General features: G+C 38.2%; 1 protein-coding gene across 2 annotated transcripts in view; it reads right to left on the bottom strand.

Moving 5' to 3' along the window:
- Positions 1–613: 613 nt before the first annotated feature.
- ORC3 (origin recognition complex subunit 3) overlaps positions 614–25,087 on the bottom strand; it is a 59,127-nt gene continuing 34,653 nt past the window's right edge. Inside the window, exons 14-20 of one of the 2 annotated variants that reach the window (XM_019806249.2) lie at positions 11,907–12,040; positions 9,223–9,299; positions 8,231–8,331; positions 4,340–4,481; positions 3,064–3,180; positions 2,243–2,322; positions 614–1,697 (exon numbers count right to left, since the gene is read on the bottom strand). In XM_019806249.2, coding sequence (XP_019661808.2) covers positions 1,676–1,697; positions 2,243–2,322; positions 3,064–3,180; positions 4,340–4,481; positions 8,231–8,331; positions 9,223–9,299; positions 11,907–12,040 — 673 coding nt within the window. In that variant the 3' untranslated portion in view covers positions 614–1,675. The remainder of the gene's footprint in view (positions 1,698–2,242; positions 2,323–3,063; positions 3,181–4,339; positions 4,482–8,230; positions 8,332–9,222; positions 9,300–11,906; positions 12,041–25,087) is intronic. The other variant, XM_002925520.4, reaches the window with a different exon arrangement.

Here is a 25,087-nt window from a genome sequence, read left to right as displayed (position 1 = left end):
TTCTACAGGGGAAGGACTATAGAATATTGAAAAAAATACAGAGCTAGTTGCCATGAAGGTGAGTCATGGAGACCTCACAGAATAGAAATGGAGTCTCTGCTCCAAACATACCCATTTGGCAGAGGCTCTGCCTTTAACACATGGATTCCAAAGTGTCAAAAGCCTCGATTTGTCCAGTTTCTTCCCATATGGTGTTGATGTTTGTGTTTGCATCTCATAAATTCCTTATTTCCAAGTTGACAGCTCTGTGCACCTATGTACATGTGTTTATTACTCCATAAGAAACCCTGGCGTCTTCCAGATTAAGATGAGAAGACAGTCCTCTCAGTCATGCTTTCTGGTAATTGTCTTTCTCAAAGCTCTACCGGGCTAGATGCTTTCTGTTCTGGCATGCAGTTCTTTGTATTTGGTACCTTCAAATTTCCATTTCTTTTTGAGCCAGGCAACATTCCGACAATTTGTTTTTGGGATATAGTGAATTTAACATTTTTTAAGTTTTTGCAGCAGGAAGAGGGGGAAGGCAGCAGTTACCCATTAATGTCACCTCAGCCCATCATGTTGCCAGAGGACAAAGAGACTCTATACTATATGATACATTCTTCACACTCCAGAATTGAGGTTTAAGCTATCAATTTCTTTATAAAAATTTTAAAGTAATTATACATCAAATTTGTCTTCAAAGCACACACAAAAAAGGCCTACAATTACATAGCACTAATGTTTGTGACCCAAGATAATTTTTACTGAATTTGGATGTTTTCCTCGTGGTCATATTTACATGGTAATTTTTCTAAGTTAGTGAATACTCTTAAAGATATGTCCCAGAATTCTCATGGGAGTAGAACATTAAATAATGAACTTGGGGGTATCTTTGTTTCATTGTCTTGATGAGTTCTTGTCATGGAAGAGATCCATCCAGATGTCATTTCATTTGGGTTTTACTTTTTCCTGAGCTGGATTTTATAAGATTGAGATTTGATTTGCAAAGGTCTTAAAGGCTCTACAACTCCACGACAGGTCATCCTAAAGTAGAATATTTACTGCCTTTAAGTGTAACAAAGAGCTTGGGATTTTTTAAGTTTTTAGACTAAAAAAAATGGGGCAGCAGAGGCAGTTTTAGAACCTATATAAGTCAGTCATTAGGAGAAATCAACCTTCAGGATATTTATCTTACTATACAATTTACTAAAGTGAGGAATGCCAGTCCAAGAAACTGGGGGAGCAGGAATGAGTGATATTAAATCAACTAACAGATTTATACTCCTGGATAAAGAATTTATTATCATTATAAACTATGTGTGCTCAAGAACAATGTATTTATAATTTAGTAATGACTATGAAAGTTACAGTGATAATGTGGAGAAGTTTTAGTTACAATGTAAGCATGTCATTTGTTGGGTTCTAAAGTATTCGAAAGGTGTTTTGATATATTCCCCTTTGGGGTTAACAGTCTACTTTCTGATCAGACACCACACAAGGATTACACATTTCTCACCAACAGTCTTCTGGTGGTATGTAAATATGACTGGTCTCCTTTTTCTCTTAAGCTTAATGTGGTAACTTCTGGCTTCATTCACTGGCTTTCTAGCAGCCTCCCCATGTTAGCCTTGCCACATGGTCAGTCTTCTGTTTGGTAGGTTTTATAAATCCTAAAAGTTCTAGTTCAGAAACAGCTCTAATAAACCGAGCACTGGAGGCTATGGCTAAGGAAATTCACTACGTTACATTTTTTGACAAAAAGAGGTTGAAATCTCAATGTTAAAACATCACTTGCTAAACTGCAGTACAGTTCAGATACATATGCTAAATTAAACTATAGCCCTTACTGGAAAACATCAAATGTAATTAGAATCCACTTTCATTAAGACATGAATGGTAAAGTACCTAATGCTTACCTAATTCTAATTTTTCATACACTATAAAAATTGCTTCCCCTTCAATTTCTGTAAGTATATAATCACAGAAAAATAGAGAATTGCAAAAACGACAGTTTTTGGACATTTTTGAATTCTGGAGCATGACCTTAGAAGTTTTAGACCAAATATTTTACATTTGGTCTCATTTTAGATTAAATTCAGAATAGATACTTAGAAACGAGTTATTCCAGGATGGTATGGTTAATATTAACAATAAGGTTGTTTGGAAAATGTCTTTATAAATCTCCGTTGTAGGTCTAGAGAAACTATATACTTATACTTTATGTATACTTGGACATTACAAAACTGGTTTGTTAAAAGGATACTGGATAATTTCATTCCTTTCTTCTGAGGTTATAGAATTTGCATCCATTTTTTCAGCAGCTGTCACAACTGTTGCAAAAGCCTTTTGAGAGACAAGACAGAAGAAAATAAAAATCTCTACTATTGCCAAATACTTTTTATTGCACTTGATGACTGTACAAAGCCAGGTCAAGCACTGCTGCCGCTGATAGGGGCACATTTTTAAAATATTACACCGAATTTCATATTCTCAAAACTTCTCTTCTTATAAGGTGCCAATTATGCATATTTTTAAATGGTGACATCTGTTAAATAAGGCCTTCAACAGAGTTAACTTTGTAATACCCTTCTGAGTATGGAAAGAAACTATCTTAGTAACTACAGTCTTCCATTGCCTTGCCATGTATTCCTTGCACTTCCTGATTGCTAAATCTGTTGTATAGTTATTCCAGTATTTTTTTTTCTTTTTTTGTGATAAAGGAAATGCTAGTTAATCACTTTTATTTAGCGGGAAAACAGAACAAACGTGCACTGTTTAGCTTTTGCTCACTGTTAACGGTGGGGTTAGATCACGTACTTATTCTGACCTGGCATGAACACAGAACTGGCTTGGTGAGGTGTGGAATCAGTGCAAGGGACGTGGAGTGAGACTGTTGAGCAATTAGCTGCTTTTCTGGAGGAGACTTTACAGTATGAGGTCATTTATGCTCTCCAAACAAAAGAATAGGGCATTAAAAAAAAAAAAGAAAGATGAGTTCCCAAGTCCCGAAAGTATAAAGACCCTAAGGGAACTGTCACAGATGGTTAGACAAATAGATAACTTGCTCTGCTCCCCATGGCCTACCTCTGACCAGTCCACAAGGTTGATCAGCCTGCTACACTCCAGGTGCAGTTTATATGCGACGCAGATGTCCGGGGCGACATTCGGAATGCAGCCTTCTTCACTTTTCAGTGCTTCATTCTAAAAACAACAGTAAACTAAGATGACTACTTTTTAGAAATGATTAGGAACAAAAGCAGACATTAATGAACCCCCAAACTAAATTTAGTAAGCCAGTAAGTGGAGTCTTTGGTTTCCTTTATTTAGTGAGCTGCATTTACTCCCCAGCAGTTACCTAGTTCTTGTTTAGGATTAGGTCTTCACCATAATCCCCTTAGCTCCTAGTCACCAGAAGAATACTCAGGATCAGAAGAAACGCGTATTTTTCATTTTAATCAAATTACTTCTTTTTTCATTATAATCATACATTATCAATTTCTGAGACCCTAATGCATTTCTGGTTTCCATAAAAAATTTATGGACTTCCTTGGGGATTTTCACTAAAATGGCACTTGCAACATTTGTAATTATAGCAATAATTACACTCTATTAATACCAACACATCACTACCAGGGCTGTAAGTTAGCTCTCAAAGAAAAGACTATGTTGTCAAACACTGCAGAGCCTAACTAACCCCTACGAAGACAATTAGTGTGTGTTTGTTTTTATTTATTTGGCGGGGGGGGGGGGCGCGGCAGAGGGAGGAGAGAAATCCTCAAGGAGACTCTGGACCGAGAGTGGAGCCCAACACAGGGCTCGATCTCACAACACTGAGATCACGACCAGAGAGGAAACCAAGAGTAGACGCTTCACTGACGACCCACCCAGGCACCGCAACAATCAGTGTTTAATTTATTCGAAATCCACGGTTCTTTACTGAGAAAGTATCTCACACATAAATACACACAGAGATTGTACTAAATCTCCCAAAGACTCCTAAAATCATACCAGATCTCTTCTGTGACCTATCATTAAAGAGAAGAATTTTAACTTGTGGTTTATATAATAAAAATACTTTGTGCTTTAAATTTGAAATTATTCAAGCTCCCCACTACCACCATCATTGAAAACCACTGATTTATATGTTCCCACTCAGTACTCTCTTGCAATGCTCACCATGCTAGCTTGAGTGCTATTTTGGAATAGGAAATGGTACACTGGAACATTCTTCATAGGTTTTTATGGAGTCTAAAAATTTTTTTAAAAAACCTGGAAGAGGTATAATCCTGCACTACCAACTCCCCACTACTTAGGACTGCAAATTTACAGTATTTTTGTGGGGTCTGAATCTGCTTTTTACCTTGAGGTAATAATAAGGGTTGTTGAGCGCAGTGTGGAGGGCGATTCTCGGAGCAGCGTTCAGGTGTTCACGCAGGGTGTGGGCGGCACTGAAGTACACCACCTCGTGCAGAGGCTGTGTGTCTGGAGGCAGAAGGTAGTCTCTGAAACAGCCCAAGTGAGGTGTCCGCTTTTAGATAAGCACAGGTTTATTTTCAGTGTAACATTTTTGTCAATCCTCTGTGGAAGACTGAACAATTAACTTAAAAAGCAAAATCAACAACCAAAACCAAACAGATGGAACAAAAGCCAAATAGCGAAGTTAGTACAGGTTCAGTCATAACTGTACCTCTTCCAATGTAATTTTTTAAAACTTTCATATTCATTCGAGTTTAAGAAACCATATTTCAGTTCTGATTTAAACGTTTAGGAGCGAATGTACCTAAGTTACGTTTCTCCTCAAAACCTTAAAGGTAGAATTTCTTACAGTATTAATGAATACTTTCTTAAAGTAATTATTTAGAAAACTGAGATAGTCACATTCCTTACCACAACATTTAGCTCTCGACAGTACGTTTAAACACAGGCCTTAGACCTGGGATTAAGAATTTAGGAAATTCTTTTTGGATCACAGAAAATGTTTCAATTGATACATTTCATAGAAATGATACCTGGAAGGTTTTTCTATGTTAGAATTAAATTTTACTTTAAGAAGGCAGAAAAGGCTAAGTTTTAGCTTCAGAATATTGGAAAACAAGCAAATTATTCATCGTTAAGATTTCCGTTAAACAAACCACTTTTTTTTTTTTTCCTATTTATGAGTTAGATGACAACCGAATTTTAATGAAATCTTAACTTAGGAAATAAAGCATTAAAAAGTTCACTTTCAGTGTCTGATGAGCCTATCAGCTTGCCTGTGCCATGACAGTGACATCACTCTTGGGTGGCCTAGAGGGGAGCAAACTGGAAGGGAGAAACTTTGGCAAACACAACCCAAAGGTAAGAGTAGTATGTCACTAACTTGATTAAAGTAGTTAACTCACATGCCTTCATGAAGATTTGGGGGCTTAGTCCTGTACTGGGCTTTAAATATTTTGGCCACATGACGGATTTGTGTCAGCTCCTTTTCCCACCAAGTGCAGGCAGAACAAAGCAGCTGCCTCTGCCCAGCCAACAGGGAAATTACCCTCCTTCCTGGTGTCCTGGCTTTCTCCCTTCCTGGGAGAAAATCCCACTACACTTGCTCCACCTGTTTGGTCAGTGGCTTTGAGGAAGAGAGGAAGTGAAGAGGGTATTAACCATGTATGTCACTCCTCCCCATCTCAAGAGAACTCCTGGCCCCGTGCTCATTCCACTTATAGATCCCAGGGCTCCTTCCCCAGAGTAAAGCAGAATAAAACCCATTTGCAAAGCATGTGGTTTTGACTTGGCCCTAAGGATCAGCATTCTATACCTTAAGTACTGCTAACCTCTTACTCAAGTTAATTTAGCTGTAGCCTCTGGCATGGGTTTTGTAACATCAACTGCCTCCCTTGCTGGCTACCTATCCATTTTGTAATTTCTGACCATAAATTCTTCCTACACCAACCTTAGGCTGTTTCTCCCCAGTCATTACAATGACTCATTAAATAAGACCCTGTTGAAGTCCTGCTACGTAATAAGGGCTGGAAATCAAACAAAGCAAGCAGAGTCGATTTCAAGAAAAATTATTATCTCACATTTGTACTCTTCTCTCTTTTTAACATCTTTATATTTAATGTTTAGAAATTCAGATAATTCCCAAGGCAAAAGGCCTTTTTGGATATCCTCGAAAAACCTCCATCAGAGGCAAAAAAAAAATATTTGCCTGTATTTTGTTCACACTGAACATTAGTTGACCACCACAAGTGACAAAACAACATCATACATGAGAATTTCTGTCCAACTGCAAATGTGGAAATCAGCACAGAAATCTACTGCAGCGTACTTGCTGTGAGAAGAAATAAGCCGTGAGCCCAGCACCAGAGCACTGCATGGTGCTCATTCTGGATTCAGATCAGAGTTCCTGAACGAAAGAGAGGTGGTTTTGAGGGGATGGGGAGGAACCACTTAGTATCAACAAGGGCTACAAAGTTGAAGCTTGTATTTTGATAAAAACAGTAATGTAGAAAGTAGCACTTTTATTCTCCTTTATCAGGAGTTTCATCAAGAACTGCTCGTGGTAAACTGGGAACTCTGTCTCTTGGAGTCTACTGCTTCTATTTATCTTTAACTAATGTCTTTTCTCCAGGACTCCAAGCTCTGTTCAAACACCGGTGATGTGGCCTCCCTGGAGAAAATACGGAGCGATAGAGAGGGACTTCTGCTTAATGTTAGCAGACCAGGACTGTGCGACTTTCCATTAAGTCCTGGCTTCTTTCTGGGTTTTAGCTGCCACATGACTCCTTAGGTCTCTTTTGGCTCTAACATGCTATAGTCCTAATCTCATCCTGCCTGAGATAGTCAATCTTGATAAAGATAGTAAATCCTGGTATGGAAAATTTTGTGATTTCACAACACAGCACAATTCAGTCATGCTCACCTTTATTTCAGTGACTTCTCAGAAAGGTAAAAAGTCAGACTCAATTAGGTCAAAGATCATGGTCAAAGATCAAAAAGGAATGTTGTTTGATTTCAGAGCCTGCAACTTGGGATTTCTGGGAATTCAGAAAGGAACCTGACATTTGGCCTATAAATTACGCTAAAATACACTGTAATTTTTTTCAGCAATAGCAATGGTCACAAGTTGGTAAAAGAAAGGAGCCAGATACTTGGGGCAAGACACTACCAGAAGAGGAAAGCCCAGCAGGGCAAGGTTCACTGTATGAGTTCTAGAAGGTCAGTTCTGGCCAGAAGGTCAGTTCAGTACTGCATCACTTGTACAGGATGCATTTCTCACTTTAACCTTCCTTCTGTCATGCTTGGTTGATCACCTGGACCTCCTTCGTGACATCAGTAATTTCTCCCCCATGATTAGGAACAATTACCCTGTTCCCAAGTGTCCTGGAAAATGGAACTTTTCACTTTTAAGAAGACAGGTAATTTATCAGAAAACTACTCTCTGTCTTCAGTGACTGAGCTGTTCTTTTCAGTCAGTACTTGATTTTATTTAATGCCTAGCCTGCTGTTTGAACTGCTGTTAAAAAACAGAAGAAGTAATGATAAATAAGTTTTTTTTCCTATTTTTTAACTATTAAATCATTTTATTTTTCACATTTCTTGTTTTTTCTATAGCATGTCCTAACTGCCTGAAAGGCAGCTTTTTGGTGGGTAATTTCACACACCTACATAGAACTGGCTTTTGGGAAATCCGTGAATTAGAATGATTTGGGTTTCCCAAAATGGAATCATCTTAAGATACACGCAGGGCTAATGGACTTCCAAATTACTATGAGTACATTTCTCAACATGAATTTAGTGCTGATAATAAGTTGCACTGGTACTCTTTAGAATTAGAAGTCCTTTACTCTGGTTAAAGAGGACATTACAGCTAGCCTGCTCTGTCCTCGGGGCGTGGCCCGATCCAGCACACTCCCAGCAAAGACAAAGCAAGGATGAAGTGCAATGCAAGCATTCTGTTATTAGAAAGGGGGAAAACACTTTCTGTTTTCACCCTCATCCCAACCACAACTCCAGCCTAGATTAAATTTAAATTTAACTGTATTCTTGAACTGGCAGTAAAGGACTGAATTAGTCATTTCATCAGACATCTTAATACATCTTAATAAGGATGAAAAATGAATCAAAATTACAATTCTAAGCTGGATGGAGGGACCCGGAAAGCACAAAGCCTAATCTAGGAGAAAGTGTCCTGGACTGGCTATGGACAGCTGTCACCCCAGTTGTGTTGGGAAAATAGCCTGATTTTTAGCTTTTAAGAGCAACAGAGACTCACCTCACCAGACTGTCAATGAAGCTGACAACTTTTTCTCTGAGTACTTCAAACCTGGTCTGCTTCTTACTTGTTCTTCTTAACTCCTTCATTTCGAGTAAGGACTATGGATGAAAGAACATATTTTTTTCTGGTGATTCTGCAACAGAAAATTCCTCACAGGGAGTGCTGGGTCCATACACAGAATGTGTAGAGAAAGAACCAGATCAAAATGGGTTGTTTATTATTTTTAAGGTCTAGAATGTCTCCTAAGTGCTCTTACTTCAAGTATTTATCAAGTGGATTCTCAGGCAAGGAGAAAAAGGATAGCTCGCTTCATTGCTGTTATGGTAGAGTGCCTACTTCTTCAATGAAGAGAAAGACTTAAAAGTGTTAAGGGGAAAAATTGGCCATCTAAACAAAATAAATTCAATGTGTTCTGTCTTGCTTTGGTTGAAAGTTTACTCTACATTTATCATAACTCGGTATCATGATACAAAGAAGGACCTTTACTTTGAAAACCCAGATCCTAAAGTTAGAAGTATCTGAAAAAGATTATGTTGGACATACTGTGGATCAGTTTCTGCTCTCTACTGAATATGCATTAAAAAAAAAATCAAAAGCATCTAAAATTAATGGGCTAGGGTCTTTTGGATTTCTCTGTTTGATAAACAAAAACAAATACATAGGATAAATAATCAGATTCCTTTTTGCAACAGTGTTCCCAGTTTTTCCTTACTAGTAGTTGATTCTCTTTTTCTCTCTGAGGCTAAAGGAACAGTTTCCACCTATGCTGGCTAGTAAATTCCAGGCTTCATAAATACAGCATGAGGATGGCAATGGATCGGATAAACAGGATGTTCAATTTATAGATGTTCAATTTATAAGTGAATTACAAAATCTGCTTTGTTCCCGGCTGCGGCTTAAAAATAAAAACAAAAACATTTAGGCAGAGCTAACCTAGACCATGCACTGAAAACAAGGAGTGCCAGGATGCAGCTGGAAGGAAAAGTTACCTTCTGAAGATGATAGAGGTCTGTCTTCTGAAGCCCCTTTGACTGTGACCCAGAAGTATCTTCTTCTTCTTTGGCTTCTAATTTTTAATGCAAAACCAATATACAGCAACTAGGTTAAATCCATCCAAGTCAAAGAGAACAAGTATTTCTACTACTCCAAGGGAAATAAAGTTTCATCTATTTTTTTTTCTATGTGGCAAGGGACCAAGGTCCCATCAAATAAATGATTTCTCCAGGAAGCTGAAGGTCAATAAATATTACACAAATTATGCTGCAGAGATGGCTTCAAAAAACCAGCTACTGGATTTTAAAAACATGACCACAATGAAAGCAAAACAAAGTACAAACATACAGCCCCAAAGCCAAGAGCAAAAAGCTCCAAATCTTTGTGCTGTTATAAACAGCCTTTAAACAACAGACACATTTAAACTGTACTCCTTTGATTATGCCAAGACGGTCAGCACCACAAGCCTACACCCCGGCAGACTGGCCTCAACCTTCCAATTCACTCTCTTTGACGCAAGCTATTTGAGTAGGAAAAACGTAGTGTGTAAAACGTTCGACATCATGTACTAAAACAAGGTGCACCATGGCTGTTTACCAAAGGGAACAGAAAACCGAATCTGGTAGAAGGTGTGGTTGTCTTGCAGAGGGCGCGAGGCTCTAAAAACCCTGTCCCAGTGAAGGCCGGTTTCGGAACCTCACGCTCCCATGGCGTATCCGGACTAAATCTAAGACAAGAGGACGTAGCCGCAGACTGTGCGTCGGTCTCAATACATTTCTTCACTATGGATCATTTTTGGTTCAAGAAAGATATAATTTAAGATTAAAATATCTAATAAAGTTTTTGTCCCACTAACACATAGCAGAGCCTTAAAAATAAATCTGCTATGACACTCTGACCTACTTAGCCCTCCAAATGTAATTTAAACCCAGACTGTAAAATGCATAAGTGTTAAGGAAGCAGGAATAGCACACAGTCAGATATCTGTACTTGTCCAATGGGGGGTTAATCTCACTTATTAATAGTGTATCATTTTGAGAACAGAGAAACACAGACATTTCTTCAAGACACTGTTTTGCTCCAACTACTAAAATTTTTCACCTTTCGAACGTTAATGATCTTAATCTCCAACCTTCCCATTTCTAAAACCTGCATTCCTTTATTTAGCACATCACAGAATTTATTTCACCAGCTTAATTTATTATAATATCTAAAGTTTTATTTTATAAAAATCTGAGTCCAATTTTGTAAAAGATTGAAATTTACCTAATTTACTTATATTAAGTCTTTTACCTAATTTATGTCTTTAAGGGTGTCCCCTCACTGTCCCAGTGACCACAGTTAAGGGGCATTTAAATTATGAATGAGAGGGGAAAACCAAACAAAACAATGGGCTGGTTTAAGAGAAGCAGGCTCTAGCCTGGGTGCTAACACGGGCTCTCTGTGGGACCTAGAGCAAGTTACAGTCTCTTCCCGGGCATTAGTGTCTGTTTGTAACTGAACTCAGTGATTGCTGTTACACTAATTTCGAGTCCTTTATCCTCTTACTACTGCACTTCCTCATTCTGGCTGCTCATGTCACTCCAGGTGAGCGAACTGTCTCTTCATCTCCACGGACTAAGCACTCATCAGGTACCTAGCATTCAGCTGTGGAGAGATACGGAGGGATTTCGGCAAAAGCAGTCTCCTTTAATCCAAAGGATTTTCAAGACAAAGGACCACTCACTTGCCAAACATCCTAGAAAGGACTGATACAGACATTCCAAGGGAACTATTTTCACCATGCCATGTCCCATCTACGTGCTTATACACCAAGCTGCCTCTTTCCCCCAACCTCCCAAATTGCAATTTCCCTAACCGGGGGGAAATAAAGGGTGCACATTCGTTTTGTCTTACCTAAAGAATGCCATACTTTAGTGCTACAACGAGAGCGAGAGAAGAGCCCACGAAAAGTGAATGATCAGTATCAGTCCACGGTGCCCCGTGAGAACACAGAAGTCCGGCTGCATTAGAACACAGAACGTGGCTACCTATACACAATCAGGCTACACCTGCCCTCAGCACACAGAAATGGCGGCACGGCAGTCAGGCAAAACCAAGGGAACTGTACCACTCCAACGCTGGGAATGGCAGGCTGCCTCAGTTCATTTAGGACTGCGAGATTCCAGCTTTTATAAATCCGATTAAAGCCAACCTCATGCATATCTTGGTAATCAGCATACCAATGAGCCTCAATGCTGTGAAAATGATTCACGGCTATTAATTTTTCAGGCTTACAAACGATTTATGCAGTGTTTTTGAAATCTATAAAGAACTTGATGAAATGCTTAAGAAAAAACATCTAAAAAGAGTCCTTAATTACAAAGCCCTGCTACTCTCTCTAATCTTTTTTCTTTTTGTTGCCTTTTTGTTTTTAAAAGGTAAGTCCTCTAAACTGTCCATCTGGGGAAAGAATTTTTTTTCCTGCCCATTTGATGATTTTCATTGTTTAAGCCAAATCTGCAAGAGAACCATTTGTCTTATTTGTGGTCAAGATTTGATATTCTGAGGGTTGGTATGCTGACTGACCATGAACTACTTATCTCTTAATCTCTGAAACATCGGAAAGTGGGATTCTCCATGTTATTTTACCAAAATGACTCTCATAGCCAGTAGAATTGGCAAGATATTATATTCTCACCATCAAGACTCTGAAACTGGGCCAAAAACTCCTCTATTCTCTTTGCCGTGCTCCCAAGCTGCTTTTCAGAAGAGGACTTAAAAACCTGGAAACATTTCTGAAGTATGGTCATCAGTTCATCCTTTGCCAACATCCTAGAACAGAATCAGTGACAGGAGATATACTGTAACTGGAAAAGTAATACACTTAAAAAACACTGTCTGCATACTACATGTTTCTGGTCAGATGAAGACGGTGTAAATTCTTCACTAGTAGCTACCAAATTGGGGGGAAGAGATCTTCTTCAACACACATGACATTTCAGAAGTATTCAGAGAAGTTCTCACAATGAAGCCCAACTTGGAAAATGTACAGAGGTCCACACTCACAGCCTGACGGCGGCATGTACACGACGTTTGCAATACAGACAAGCTACTAAACCCCTCTGACCGCTGGTTTCCTTGTCTATAAAATGGAAATAAGAATTCACATATCTCACACGTTAAATGGAGGCTTAAAAATTAATTAAGTGAAAAGATGCATTTGAGACTCCAGCACAGTGCTTACCACCCAGCAGGCATTTAAGGTTAGTGGCCCTTTTCTTCTGATCTAAGTATGAGACGGAATGTCTGCTGAGGATACAACACATAGGCTAAATGAAAGCTTGTCTGAAAGGATTAAAAAAAAATCACAATCATTTCTCTAATTATTGTCATTTTAGCTATGCTTTACATCTTCTATGAGCTTTATGAACATCAGTCAGTAAATCCACTAAACTTTACAAGAGGTAAGCAATCCTCTGTGTTTGATATAGCACAGGTGGAATGGTTGTATAACTCAATCAAAGCCACAGAGGAAATCTTTGTTAGAAATGGAGAGAACACAGATCTTCTAAAATTAGGATCCTGTTCTCAAGAACCATTACTTATAGGATCTCTCCACTAAGATCATATTCGGTAACAGAATGAAATGGAATCAGGTCAATATTAGTAATTATTAAGTGCCAAGACACAAGTATAAAAATTATTCTCAGCAAATGGGACTTCAGTAATGGAAGACTAAGATGATTTTAAGTTCTTATATCAATCATGAAGGCACACTCAGACAAATCCAGAATGTGGACCATTCTACAAGATAACCAACTTAGGTTTGACATTTTTCATAATTAAAAACCTGGGAAAAATATTAATATTACTAAGTTAGCTAAAAGATATAAAGCTAAGTAGGCAAAGACTACTGAGAAATTAAGCTGGGTTTAAAATAAAATTTAAACCCAAACCTAAAAATTAAAAAAATGTCAAACAGCCAATAAATATGGAAACTGGTAGGTAGGGGTGGACAAAAATAAACTTTTGCCTAGTTTTAAGAAAACGTATAAAATCTTCTCTTCCTCCTCTCACAACAACAAAATATTTATCCAAAGTACTAAGTAATCTTTATCTGGGGGATGAAAGGCAACTAACAGGTCAAAGAAAACTAAGCCAACACATTTAATTCTTGATTACGTTTGCCATTATTTAAGATGTCTGCCCTTCCATTGCCCAGATGGAGTTAAACTATTAAAAGAGTTAACAAAGTCAGATACACTTGAACAATCTGTTACACTTAACCTTTAGTCCTACTCAGATCGCCAAGATCAGCATTTCCTGGGTCCAAGGAATCACTGACACTGTCTTGCTGGGAGGGGCAGAAGGTGAGGTAGAATTCACATGGGCAGCACCATGAGAACTAGTGTCCCAGGCTTCAGGCAGCCACACCTAGCATCTGTCTGCAGCTTAGCAAACTGAGTATCGAGGTAGGCAAAGCCCAGCCTATTACTCACTTTCAGGGCGCTAGAAAAAATGGCATGTCATAAAATTTTGAAATCAAACTTTATAGTCATAACCTTTAATATGGCATTTGCTTGGACAGGGTAGATCCTTCATGTTGGTGTAAACTTCTAAGAATTCAGAGAGTTATTACTCTTTTCATTATTAGCCAAAGACGACGTTCTTGTAGTTTCCAGAGTAGCAAAAGATCTTACAATTTCCAAAGTCGTACTCTCTGGTTTAATATAAAACAAGACTTGAAGAAAGGCTAATTAGAGCTAATAATGTGATCAACACAATAAAGCCATTAATTAAATTTTTTCAATTAAATTATACATACACAGAATCAACATATACCTGCTATCATCACTATTACCTAACATCATTCTAGAGTCTAGCTGCTACAACAAATTAAGAAAAAAGGAGTGGTATAAACATTACAAAGGAAGATGAAATTTATTATTTGCATATGATGTGACTGTAAGGTTAGGAAATCTAAAAGAACTGCGTAAGTATTCAAGAGTTGAAGGATGCGTGGATGTAAGATATGTACACACATATGCCTTACATGTACATGTAATCCATCTTGTATTAAACTATGTAATGGGGGGAAAAACCATGTTCAAAATGGTAACAAAAACTACAGAAAACACAGCAAAATACAACAAATATGTAAGACACATCAAAAAATGAAAGCCCTGAATAAGTAAATGGACATTTTTAAGTTTTACCCCCAATACTGTACAGATACAAGTTCATTCCAAATTAATCTATACCTTTAACAGTTTTGACACAAAATTCCAGTGGGTATTTGTTTAAAACCCAGTAAAATGATTCTAAAACTTACCTGGAAAAATAATCGTTCCTAAACAGGGGAACAAAGTTGTATATACTTAAGTGTGTGTAGTAGGGCTATGACTATATCAAAAGGTGTGAGATACAGCGATTAAAATCAGACGGTACTTTATAGGAATGGTCAGGCAATAGTGAGAGTAAGAGTCTATAAAGAGGTTGAGGAATATATGGGAATTTAATCCCACAGCATTTCTTTTTTTTTTTTTTTGGGGGGGGGCACATTGTTTCTTTTATTATATAATTAACGCCTATGTTGTCCTCATTATATTACTCAATCATTTGTTCTTTTCCCAGTTTTTGTCCAAATTTCTAACCATTGCCTCCATCGTCAGACCTTTCAATGAACGCTTTTGGCCCAGTTAGGCCCCAAATTTCTACATTTCTCTGTTCAATGAACCAAACCCACCTCCCCACCCCAGAAGTGTACAATTTTTATTTTATTTTATTATATTATGTTAATCACCATACAGTACATCCCCAGATTCCGATGTAAAGTTTGATGCTTCATTAGTTGCGTATAACACCCAGTGCACCATGCAATACGTGCCCTCCTTACTACCCATCACCAGTCTATCCCATTCCCCCACCCCCTCCCCTCTGAAGTCTTCAGTTTGTTTCTCATAGTCCATAGTCTCTCATGTTTCATTCCCCCTTCTGATTACCCCCCTTTTCTTTATCCCTTTCTTCCCCTACCGATCATCCTAGTTCTTATGTTCCATAGATGAGAGAAATCATATGATAATTGTCTTTCTCTGCTTGACTTATTTCACTTAGCATTATCTCCTCCAGTGCCGTCCATGTTGCAGCAAATGTTGAGAATTCGTTCTTTCTGATAGCTGAGTAATATTCCATTGTATATATGGACCACAGCTTCTTAATCCAGTCATCTGTTGAAGGGCATCTCGGCTCCTTCCATGATTTGGCTATTGTGGACAATGCAGCTATGAACATTGGGGTGCATATGGCCCTTCTCTTTACTACGTCTGTATCTTTGGGGTAAACACCCAGTAGTGCAATGGCTGGGTCATAGGGTAGTTCAATTTTTAACTTTTTAAGGGACCTCCACACTGTTTTCCAGAGTGGCTGTACCAACTTGCATTCCCACCAACAATGTAGGAGGGATCCCCTTTCTCCACATCCTCTCCAACAATTGTTGTTTCTTGCCTTGTCTATCTTTGCCATTCTAACTGGCGTAAGGTGGTATCTCAGTGTGGTTTTGATTTGAATTTCCCTGATGGCTAATGATTTTGAACATTTTTTCATGTGTCTGTTAGCCATTTGTATGTCTTCATTGGAAAAGTGTCTGTTCATATCTTCTGCCCATTTTATGATTTGTTTATTTGTTTCTCGTGTATTGAGTTTGAGAAGTTCTTTGTAGATCTTGGATACCAGTCCTTTATCTGTGGTGTCCTTTGCAAATATATTCTCCCATTCCGTGGGCTGTCTCTTAGTTTTTTTTGTTTCCTTGGCTGTCCCACAGCATTTCTAATCACTGGGGAAGACATGGGATGCACTGCAAGTAACTAGTTTGAGAAAAAGAGATTACTACAACTCAATATATTTCAGATAGAATAAAAATGCGAGTATGACGTGGGGTTTGGGGAAAGACTAGTCCATCAATCGTAAGATACTAGAAGAAAATGAAGCTATTGAAGCCTGGTAATATCTAGCATCAGCAAGAGTGTGGGGAAACAAATACTGGATAGACTGTTGGCACAAGTGTACCTTGGAAAAATACTATTAGTTTAGACCCAGAAAGTCTGTATGTACAAATGTACCAAAGCATTCACCCTTGGTGACTACTGTTTAACAGTGAAGAATGAGAACCTAAATACACAGCAAACCAGGAACTGATTAAAATATTACACTTTCAAAACGGGATATTATGTAGTTGTGACAAACAATGGCGTAATGCTAGTGATGATGGCTAACATTTATATGAGCTTTGGTGGCATTTGACCTTTACTACACTGTGTGATGTGGTTACTATCATCATTCCCATGTTAAGAAATGAAGAAACGAAGACAAAGAAAACTTAAGTAACTTGTCTAGAGTCTGGTAACTGACAAATTACCAAACTGATCTGAACCAAGTCTGGCTTGGCATCCATGTCCTGCATCTCAAGACACAGTGTCCATGGTAGAGTATTAGGCGCAAAACAAGTAAGTACCACGGCAAAAACCAACCAAAGTCCACAAAAATCCAAGCTGACATGGGGGTTTAATACCTGTCTGTGCCTGGAAAAAAATCTGAAAGTACAAACTGCTAACAGTAAATGACGGCCTTCAAAGTTATACAACACAAATGGTAGTATCAGAAAAGCACTGTTTTCATTCAGATTATTATTAGAGTGACTCCAGCAAGCACTTTGGACAAACCAAACCTAACTGAATAAAACTAACTAAAAACTAAAAAATGAAAATTTTAATTCATCCCTGAAAGTTTGTTAAAATATACTAGTACCCCAAATAGAAAATTAAGGACTGAGTCTAGCCACTAGACCGGCATTTTTCAAACTGAGTTTTCAAAATGGGTTTCAACAATTAGTAAGTCATAAGACCTTCCCTCCCTCCCTCCCTTCCTTCAGTGAACACTTATTAAATGCCCAGTACATACCAGGCACTGTTCTTGGCATTTAGGATACATCTCAGTGCAACAAAAACCCCTGTCTTCATAAACTTATATTCTAGCAAAGGGTTAGGGGTGAGGGGGTAGGGCACAGACAAAAAACAGTATCTCACTGCCTCATATTACTATATATATGCTAAAAATTGGTATTACAGAAAAGTATTGAGTAGAATTAAGGGGGGGAAGGTTGGGGAGGAGTAGCTGGGTTTCAATTTTAAATTGATTATTAGGCCTCATTGAGAAGGTGACAAATATGTGAAGGAGGTGAGAGAGTTAGCCATATAAATATCTGGCACAGAAAAGAATGCATGCAAAGGTCCTACACTGAGTGTGTCTGCATGTTCAAGAACAAGGAGGCCAAGGTGGCTGAAGTGCAAGAGAGAACAGGTAGTAAGAAATGAAATGAAGTAAGAGAGAAGCAATGCAGGGCTAGATCATGTAGGGTCATTGTACAGACTGCGGCTTTTACTGAGTGAAAGGGGGCATTAATGGAGAGTTCTAAGCAAAGGAGTGACGTATTTTTTTAAAAGGATTGTGCTGACTGCTATTTTGAGAAAAACCTGTAGGGGAACATGTATGGAAGCCAGGGAAACAAATTCTGCAATTTTCCAGGTGAGAGAGGACAGTGACTCGGACAGTGGGGGTACCGGTGAGGGAATGTGGCAAGAAGAGGTTTGATCCTTGATACACTTTGAAGGCAGAATCCAAGTTGTTGGCTTTCAACAAAGAGAAGGATAAAAAGACCACTGGAAGATTCTAAGTTTAGAGGGAGGAAGATCAGGCATTCAGTTTCGAACCCGTTAACTTTGAGATGTATTTTGGATATGCAAGCAGAGACGTTAAATAGGTACATGGAGTAACAAACTGGCAGTCAGAAGAAAGTGGGCTTTCAACTAAGCCCTGGTGCACTGTAAAGTTAAGGTGGCAGGAAAAAAAGAGAGACCACCAAGGAGTACTGAGAAGGAGCATGTTCCCAGGTAGGAGAAAAACCGAGTCCGGGTCCTGAAAGTCATTAAGGGAAGGACTGACAAACTGTGCTAATCCTGATAACAGGCAAACACAAATGAAGACGCAGAACTGACCACCAGATTTAGGAACATGAAGGTCACCAGTGACCTTCATCAAAGTAGTTTATTAATAGAGTGCAAAACCAAATCAGTTAAAAAGAGAATGAGAAGAGAGGAACTGGAGACAGTGTGACAATGCTTTTGAATTCTGGAGGATTCCATTTAGCTTTAAAAGAAATAGAATAAAATTGAAAAGAAAATATCAGAATTAAAAAGTGTGAAAGCCACCCCCACTAGATTTAAGAGAAAGGAAAAAGCACATTAGGATAGGTCACATTAATGCTGAAGAAGAGCTATTTATCTTTAACCAACCTGATTAAATGATTTTTATCACCATCAGGTAAATGATTCAAAAAAGGCTTGTGATACTTAATGTGTTAAAAGCTTTATGGGTTGTAATAAAAAAAAAAGTTTCCTTAACTAAGACAGAAAGGGAATCATTCAGCAATCATTAAAAACAATCATCCTGCAGGGCAATGGAGAGTTCTGGTTCATCATGCAGAAAGCCAATAATTCCTGGTTAAGTCCTGATTATATAAATGTCTGATTGAGGACAGGCAATAAGGAGAAACTGGTCAATCCATGGCTAATGCAAAAATCCTCTAAATAATGAGTTCTCACGTTTTAAACATTTTCATTAATCAGCTTTTAAAAATATTCAAAAATTCAAACCTGCAAATATATCAATGAAGACAAGAACAAAAAAGCTTACAAGAAACCATATTCACAGAGATTATCTTCTCCAAAGACAAACAACAAAGCAGTCGATATGGTAACAAGTGAAACAGAAACCAAAAATATGCATAATCCCTAAGCCTTGACATTTCATGTTAGATGCTACTTCCTCTGAGAAGCTGCTCGACCTTCCTCAACGGAGTTCACCCTCCGGCCTGTTAGTTCCTTAGCACCTGAGACCTCACCCATCAAAGCACTTATTACTCTGTATTGTAATTGCCTACTTGGCCACCTTAATCTCTCACTTGACCAAAATTCAGTGTAGGTAAGAACTAGGGTCATCTTTGTAATTAGATCAGTGGCTCCACATATCAAGCATTTAAAAAACCTTTTTTGAATGGATGAACAAGGCAATGGGCACCCACTAATAGTTTCATGACTTCAGGCCTCAGTGAACAATAGTTTCTCTACTGACAAATTGGTTCAGGTAGGTTTCACTTCATGGAAACCATGCTCTTTTCTATATGTCAAAACGAATAAATTAAACTTTATCATATGGTTAGAAACAACTTTAGGAATCTAAAAAAAAAATATATATATATCTTACTGATGCACTACTTTTAAATTTTTATCATATATATCTTATATATTTACATTTCTTTTTCAAAAGAAAAAAGTTGTCAAATTAAATTTGATTAGCAATTTCTGAGTTTTAAAGTAACATTTCTTAGCTACCTGCTCATTGTAAGCACTAAATGTTTAATACAGAAAGACTTAAAATTTCAGATCTTTTTTGTCTGAGATAAAAAGCCACTGCTATTAGCAGTGGAATACCTTGTTTCAGTTTCAGAACCAATCTGAGATCACCTCCCTCAAGCCATCCAGCTTCTCTACCAATACAGCCTTTTCTTTTCCTTTGATGGCTTCATTTTTTCCTCAATTTTTGTGTACTCTCTTCTTATTCCCCTTTATTTTCTAGAACAGCATTTCTCAAAGGGTGCTCTTTTGGACTGATTAGGTAATCAGTACTCTACTTGTTCAAGGCAGATTCCTTCGGCCCACCACACCCAGGTTCCCAAGAGACTCAGAATCTCTGGGAGAGGGCAAAAGTATACTTGTTTAATACTTCTCAGCCGATTCTTATGCACACGAAGGCCTAAAAATCAGTACTGTAAAAACCACAACTATCAACATCTTTTGCTATAGAATGAGCTTCAACAATTCCGGTATCTGATTTTACCACAAGGGTGCAAGATGACTATGGAGGACCTCGGGAGATGCAAATTCAGAACTGGCAATCCTAGTTCTGAGAAAGAAATTATACTTTAACTGTCCAGTCTCATACCTTCTGCATGGACAGACCCTGAACATCAAAAGTTCAATTATGCTATTTAGGAAGCACTGCATAGACTGTGGTGCTGTGCTATTTTTCTTGACTAGATCTTTAAATCTCATCTAAAGTTGATCTGCAAAGTCAGGAAACAATGCATTATTTAGATTCCAAATCTCTAGTCTCTGTGAACTAAGCTGAAGTGATCAAATGTTAAAATTATTACTTGGGTCATGTTTTTTTTAACTCAATGAAAGCTGAGCTGACCTGCTAATATATTACTGTTTAACTCAAAAGCCTTACTTAGAAATCTGAGTAATTTCTTTCAGCCTAAAGTAAATTCCTTCAGCTATCAATCAACTTCAATTTACAAATCTGTTTCTATAGCAAACTCATAGGGTTACACTTGGGATAAGCAGACTAGACATGATGGCTCCTTTCATTTACAGGTCTACACTCTATGCCCAGATGCCTTGTCTCAGGGTAGGACGGGGGTTTTGAGTCCACAGAAGCTTGCCTGGCTGGTTCACTTTAGTAACTGCGGTGTGTTCTGCGCATGGACTACTGGCCACAAACCTACAGAAATTACCTTTTATACTACCTCTCAAATAATTGGAACAGGGCTAAAAAATGGACCTGACTTTGAAGATTCAGATTTAAATTCCAGCTCTGTCAACTGCAGAAAAGTCACTCCATGTATCTGGCTCTGGTTTCCTTATTTGGAAGAAAATGAGATAATCCTTGATGAGTAATTCTCAATTATGGGGCGAGGGGCAGAATAAATTCCCTAAGACGGTGCACTTCTCATTACCCTCAACCCAAGAATCACTGCCAAGCAATCCATGGCAACTGATGCGAGATCACAATATTCTTCAGGTCCAGCTGTTCCATCGTGTTCCTGTAAGTCAAGGACTCCATGCCTTTTATTAACCCTTAAAACCTTACTACTGAAGCAAGGATTTTCAAATTTCAGAAGTCTGAAAAATTCTTGGTCAAGTGTTTGATTTCTATGGCTGTTTAGAAATTTTCTTCAATAGAAAGGTTAAATTTCTCCTCTTACGATCTTTCACAGCTGATCACAAAAAGCCCAGTGTACTCACCTAGCTCACTGCTGGGTTAGCATCATTTTTACCACTTCCTGTTCCCAAATGGTGTTTTAAGTGAAATATATCGTTACATAATGATACATGCTTGAGTGAAAAATTAACCAACTCATATCCTATATAGGGAAGTGGTCTTCATGCTCCAAGAGTTGACAGAAAGTCTATGGAAGACATGTGGAACCAACGCATTCATATCAAATTATGACTATTATAAAGCCATACCTGCATGCTTCCCACATGCATATCAACGTCTGCTGCACACATTTTAAAAATAACCGTGATATAAAATTCTGTCTTTTCCTACCCACGAATACATGACAATTCCCCCCATTATAAATATCTTGTAAATACATCTTAGAATTGAGATAATTAGGGGAGCCTGGGTGGCTCATCTGGTTAAGAGTCTGCCTTCGACTCAGGTCATGATCCCAGAGTCCTGCGATTGAGCCCTGTGTCTGTCAGGCTCCCTGCTCAGTGGGGAGTCTGCTTCTCCCTCTCTCAGTGGGGAGAGAGCTTGTGAGCTCTCTCTCTCAAATAAACACAATCTTTAAAAAATAAAATTGAGATAATAAACATATTAGTTTAATGTGCATAACATAAATGATTTGATATTTGTATATATTGTGGAATAATTACCGTACGTCTAGTTAACATCCATCACCACAGTCACACATTTTCTTTCTTGTGATGAGAACTTTTAAGATCTACTTTCTCAGCAACTTTCAAGTATGCAGTACAGTGTTATTAACTATAGTCATCATACTATACATTACATCCCCAGGCCTGCTTTACTCTTCAACTGGAAGTTTGTACCCTCTGACCTCCTTCACGTATTTTGCCCACCCCCCTGCCAACCTCTGGCAAGCACTCATCTGTTCTCTGACAAGTACTAATCTGTATTGAGCTCAGTGTTACGGCAGGACTGCCTTCTTTTTATGGCTGAATAACATTCCAGTGTGTGAGTGTGTGTGTTTCCTTATCCATTCATCCACTGATGGGACACTTAGCTTGTTTCCATGTCTTGGCTATTGTGAATAATGCTGCAATAAACATGGGAGTGCTGGTATCTTCTTGAGTTAGCATTTTCATTTCTTTCAGGTAAATACCCAGAAGTGAAATTGCTAGGTCAAATGGTAGTTCTATTTTTAATTTTTTGAGGAATCTCCAGTTTTCTGTAATGACTGCACTAATTTACCTCTCCAACAGGGCACAAGTATTCCTCACTTGTTATTTCTTCTCTTTTTGAAGATGAGAAATCCAAACAGGTGTGAGGTGTTATCTCACTCAGTTTTGATTTGCATTTCTCTGATGATTAGTGATGTTAAAGCATTTTTTCATCTACCTGCTGGCCACCTATACGTCTTCTTTGGGAAAATGTCTGCTTGGATTAGATCTTCTGCCCATTTTTAATCCACTGTTTTTCTGAGTTGTATGAGGTTCTTTGTATTTTTTGGATATTAATCCCTTATCAGATGTATGATTTCCTAATATTTTCTCCCATTTGATAGGCTGCTTTTCATTTTGTTGATGGTTTCTCCTTTACTGGGCAGAAGCTTTTTAGTTTGATATAGTCCCACTTGTTTATTTTTGCTTTTGGTGTCAAAGCCCAAATATCATTGCCAAGACCAATGTGAAGAAGCTTCACTTATGTTTTCTTCTAGTTTTGTGGTTTCAAGTCTATGTTCAAGTCTTTAATCCATTCTGGGTTGATTTTTATGAATGATGTAAGAAAGTAGTCCTGTTTTCCCAATACCATTTACTGAAGAGACTGTCCTTTCCCCCATCATACATTATTGCCTCCTCTGTCATAAATTAATTGTCCATATATGTGTGGATTTATTTCTGGACTCTCTGTTCCATTCATCTTTTTTTATATCAATACTATACTCTTTTGATTACTAGAGCTTTGAAATATAGTTTGAAATCAAGAAGCATGATGCCTCCCCACCTGTGCTCTTTCTCAAGATTGTTTTGGCTGTTCTTCTGTGGTTCCACACAAATATTAGGAATTAAATACTTCTTAATGGTCACAGAATATTTCATCAAGTTGATCTATGGTTAAACATGTCAGTTTTCCAGATAAAAGGGATTTTTCAAGAGAAATACTGTCTTTAGGAACTTAACCAAAAATATTCAAGTTGGAAATGTTACTAGACTATGTTTCTACAGCACCTTAGTTTTTCTTCCCAAATGACATTCAGTGATCATTTTAATCTTATTTTCTCTCATGACTTGAACTGTTTGAAGATAGGTGATGAGAATGTCTGGTTTCCTAAATTCAGATGATTGCTACTTAGAATGCCTAAACTGACAAGTGTCCCTGACTTCCTGTCCACACCCAATTCCCACAAAAGGGAAAAGAAATCCAGTTTGGAGATTCCCAGATTCTTATAGTGCCCAGACTCTAACCTGTCCTTGCTGCACCTGCCATATTTTAGCCTTAGTGCTTTTTTTATTCCTGTGTTTCTGACCTCAGCTTAGCCAGATGACTGAAACTTCACTTTCTATTTGTTGCTTCTGCTTTACTCAGATCCCCAAATCCATATGTTAGATCTTATTAGCGAAGAACAATGGAAGGTACAGCAGCTGCGAAGTCAGATCTGGATCAGAATTCTGGTTTCATCAACAGCTAAGAGATCTCAGGCAAATCATCTAAACCCTATATGTGCTTCAGTATCCTGAGCTGTAAAGTTTGGATAATAGTATCTCCACGAAAGTGTGCTTGTGTATTAGACAGGAAAATGTACTGGAAGTGCCTAACACAGTGCCTGACACACTGCATGCCTTCATAAACAGTGGTTATGACTGTCACCATTACTATTATTGCTCATGTTTTCCCTACTCTAGTTTGGGATTGGCCTTGGCATTCTTGATCCTTGACTTGTATCCCAAGATTACTGATGCCAGAAAGAAAAGGAAAAGAACAAGCCCCTGTGACAAAGGAATCTATAAATCTGAGAATACTCAACTGGAAAAGGAAGACAATCGTTAATCACAAAGATAAAGAGGAAACGCGGCAAGAATCAACCGGGTGTTGAGACAGGCATGTTCACTTGAATAGAAAGCAAACGAAGTCTCAGTTGACATATAGAAGTACATAGAAATCTCTTACTGGCATTTTAAAAAATGAAATAGAACACAGCTTTTCAGTGGCAATCTAGTTTCCATGGGGAGTTATTTTCCCAGATAGCATAAAATTAGTGTCCTATCTTAAGCTGCACCTGCAAGATCACCAACATTTGTATTATTAAGTCTCTGGACTTAAAGTGCTTTCAGTGTGAATTTTCCTCCTACTGTGCCCATCTGTTCTTTTCTTGTGGGCCCAGAGGAAGCCAAGACTTAATAAATACTCAGTTCTCAGACTTTTTTTAATGATACTTTCACATAAGCATTTATATTCACTGAGGAAAATTATAAGTCTGTGTGCAGAAACTTAACTCACATCTGATTTCCCTTTTCTCATTATCCAAGTGGTCATTATTTTTATGGAAGACTAGAAAGTCACCATATATGTAAGAAGTAAAGCCAAGAAAAACAAATGACTCTAACTTTAAAAGGTAAATTTGTCAGGGTGGTAAGCGATCTCTGGTATCTGATACCACTGCCAAGAGATCTCACTCACATAGGATTAGGTAATTTACGATACCCAGTGTTCATGCAGACAGGGCTAGCTCAGATTGGGAGGGGGAGGCACTGAGGCCTCATCACTGCTCATCCAGTTCGGTAGTGACCGCCT

Source organism: Ailuropoda melanoleuca, chromosome 10, assembly GCF_002007445.2.
Source record: "Ailuropoda melanoleuca isolate Jingjing chromosome 10, ASM200744v2, whole genome shotgun sequence".
Taxonomy (NCBI): Eukaryota; Metazoa; Chordata; class Mammalia; order Carnivora; family Ursidae; genus Ailuropoda; species Ailuropoda melanoleuca.
The sequence above is the reverse complement of the archived record's forward strand: the minus strand, read 5'-3'. Positions and strand labels throughout refer to the sequence as shown.